The sequence below is a fragment of the Merops nubicus genome, unplaced genomic scaffold, assembly GCF_000691845.1.
Source record: "Merops nubicus isolate BGI_N331 unplaced genomic scaffold, ASM69184v1 scaffold52428, whole genome shotgun sequence".
In the NCBI taxonomy this organism is placed as follows: domain Eukaryota; kingdom Metazoa; phylum Chordata; class Aves; order Coraciiformes; family Meropidae; genus Merops; species Merops nubicus.
In genome coordinates, this window is record NW_008628704.1 from 656 (window position 1) to 3,644 (window position 2,989).

General features: G+C 45.3%; 1 protein-coding gene across 1 annotated transcript; it reads left to right on the plus strand.

Moving 5' to 3' along the window:
- Positions 1 to 278: 278 nt before the first annotated feature.
- ARFRP1 (ADP-ribosylation factor related protein 1) lies at positions 279 to 2,394 on the plus strand (the record flags this gene model as incomplete). The annotated part of the gene is made up of 5 exons (XM_008946715.1): positions 279 to 392; positions 726 to 813; positions 1,136 to 1,218; positions 1,766 to 1,847; positions 2,324 to 2,394. Coding segments are annotated over exons 1-5 (417 nt in total), but the record flags the coding sequence as incomplete, so codon positions are not given.
- Between the last annotated feature and the right edge of the window lie 595 nt (positions 2,395 to 2,989).

The window sequence follows — 2,989 nt, forward strand, 5'->3', positions numbered from 1 at the left end:
GGGGGGACTGAGCTGTAACATTCTTGCTCAAAATACCCATTCTGTGCATTTGTATGAAGTTGGCTTCATTTCCTGTGGGCCTTGGTGGACTGCAGAAGATATTCAAGCTCTTCTTTGCCTCTCCTTTAATCCCCAAAGCAGACAGGGTGGATTTGAGGGAAGTGATTGCCTAAATATGGGCGTTATTGATGAAAGAAGGTCACTTATTTCTCTGGGATTGGGCAAAAGTTGTGTTGTGGGACAGCTTTTGGGGACGAGGTGTTTGTTGATGGCTCCCTGGTGCTTGTTGCAGGGGCAGGATGTACACTCTGCTGTCTGGGCTCTACAAATACATCTTCCAGAGGGACGAGTACTGTGTCCTGATCCTTGGCTTGGACAATGCTGGTAAAACTGTGAGTGCTCTTTGTTCCCCAGGTGTGGAGAACACACGTGGTTCTAAACACTCCCCCAGCCAGGTCAGTCTTTCCTCAGCTGTATTGGGAGTTATTTTAGGGGTGTCACACCAAAGAATCGACTTAAATTTACTTCACTCTAGCATGAGCTCTCAGGGATGTAGCTGAGGGTCTGGTAATCCAGTAATCACCTGTGATCCCTTCTCTCCTGGCTAAAATAGGGAGCAGGAGGATCTGTTGGAGCAGGGTTCTGCAGAAAGGAAAAAGCAGCTTTGGGTTAGAATGAGCCAGGACAATTTTTGAGAGTAAATACTTGTTCTTGTTCCTTTTCAGACCTTCCTTGAACAAACTAAAACCCGATTCAACAAGAACTACAAAGGGATGAGTTTGTCCAAAATCACAACCACTGTGGGATTAAACAGTGAGTAAAGTGTTTGGGAATTTTTTGGTCAGCTTTCCTGCACACTTAGACAACAGCTGCTTCTCAGAGGCTAAGCCAAGTTTCACCAGAGCTCCTTTGCTGGCCTGATCCTGCTGTTTCTTGCACTGATACAAGTCTGGCTGCTGTTAGTGGTCACTCCTGGCAAAGGTGTTGTTGTGCAGCTGAAAGCAGCCCCTCTGTAGGTTGTGTTCCTCTAGAACTAGACTCTTCTACCCCAGGTTCCTTAGGGGGGTGTGCAGGTGATGAAGCTTTAGAGAACACTGTCAGTTTTCACTGGTTTGTCTCTCTCCTTTCCCTCCAGTTGGTACTATTGATGTTGGCAAAGCTCGGCTCATGTTCTGGGATCTGGGAGGACAGGAGGAGCTGCAGTCTCTCTGGGACAAGGTTGGAGATGGGTTTTTTTTGCCTTTTAGAAATGTTTTGGGCTCTTTCAGAATTGAAGCAGCGTGATCAGTTAGGAACCATCCAGGCTTCTTGGTAACCAAACACTCAGCAGTGACACTTTCCCAGAGATTCAACTTTATCTGGGCAAGATTTGGAAAAGTCATGCTTAATATTTGTGCTGTTCTTTACAGACAGCAATTACTGACCCATATCTGAGGGTGGTGCCAGTAGAAATAAGCTTTTTTGGGGGGAACAGAGAAGCTTTTTTGGGGGGAACAGATAAGTTTTTTTGGGGGAACAGAGAAGCTTTTGCCCCTGTTGTGATCAGCAGGCTGGCAGACAGAAACAGTGCACTCTGTGCTGTCCTTCTTCTCTCCAGAAGAAAAGAATGTGGCAAGAGAAGAGGTGCTGTGGAAGCAGCTGGCTCTGACTGGTTGATCTTTTCCATGTGTATCAAAATTTTACCAAATTAAGCAAAAAACCCAATCAGGAAGAGAGCCCACTGGTGGTGGCAGCTCAGACACTGCTGTTTGTGTTTTCCTTTCAGTACTATGCTGAGTCTCATGGAGTCATCTATGTTATTGACTCCACTGATGAGGAGAGGCTCTCGGAGTCTAAAAGAGCTTTTGGTGAGTCTGTGGTGTGTGGCTGGGCTGGGATCTCCTGGTGGATTGGGGCACAGTTCTCTCATTGCTGTTGTGTCTGTTCCCCTGCCCTTGAAGTAAGCTCTGATGACCCATCTGTAGGGCTTTGGCAACTGTTTTTTGTTCAAATCTGTCTTGTCTGTAACACAGGACTCACTTTTATTGCCTGTAATAACCTGGAATCTCTTTTTGTGCTTATGCTCATGGTCTTGAAGTTTTTATCCCTGTATTTATCATCTCATTCGTTCTCAGTCATGGGCTTGTTGATAGAATTAAAGTTTGGAGTTTGATCTGGAAAAGAATTCTATGAAGACAATAGAAAAGTTGTATCAAATGAAGCTGAAATGCCAGGAGGAGCTTCCTGCTGCATCCCTCTGTCCTGACTGTTCCTGTCAGGCACGTGTGGAACTTTTATCTTCCAGACCTGCCTAAAGCTCTGCTTTTGTTTCTGTGCCTTGCAGAGAAGATGATCACCAGTGAAGCTCTGGAGGGGGTTCCCATCCTGGTCTTGGCTAACAAGCAGGATGTAGAGGTAAGTTTATTGCAGATTTACTTCTCAGAGGAGCAAACAAGCCTTGGAAATGTGAGCTCTGCATTCGTGTTAGGTTTGTTTTGTGTTCCTGGGCTGATCCTGTGGCACTTCCCCATGGCTGGAAATGAAGGCTTTGATTTTAGCTCTATTTTTTTTTTGCTTTCTCCACCAACCCTTTTCCAGTGGCACAAATGAGCTCCAGGACAGGCACGTCCATCCCAGCTGTTCCAAACTTTTTGTGCAAACAGAACAGACCACGTAGCTATGGTGGGTCATCCGTGTGCTCTGACGTGGCAGCTTCATACTGTTTTTTCCTGTTTATTCATAAAAAAAATGTTTAGTGCACTTTGTTTATGCTGCTCTACTATTATCTGGGAACAGCACAACAGATGCATGTGAGGCAATATCATTCTTTCCCCATAACCAGATAAGATCTGTTCAATGAAACGTTCTGTTTGCCCTAGAGCATTGCATTAATAACAGCAGGAAACAGCAAGGAATGCTTCTTCCTTGGAGCACAGAAGTTGAGTTCCTTCTGGTGTGTCCAGAACACCAAAACTCTTGGTTTCATACAATTGTAGAACCATTAAGGTTG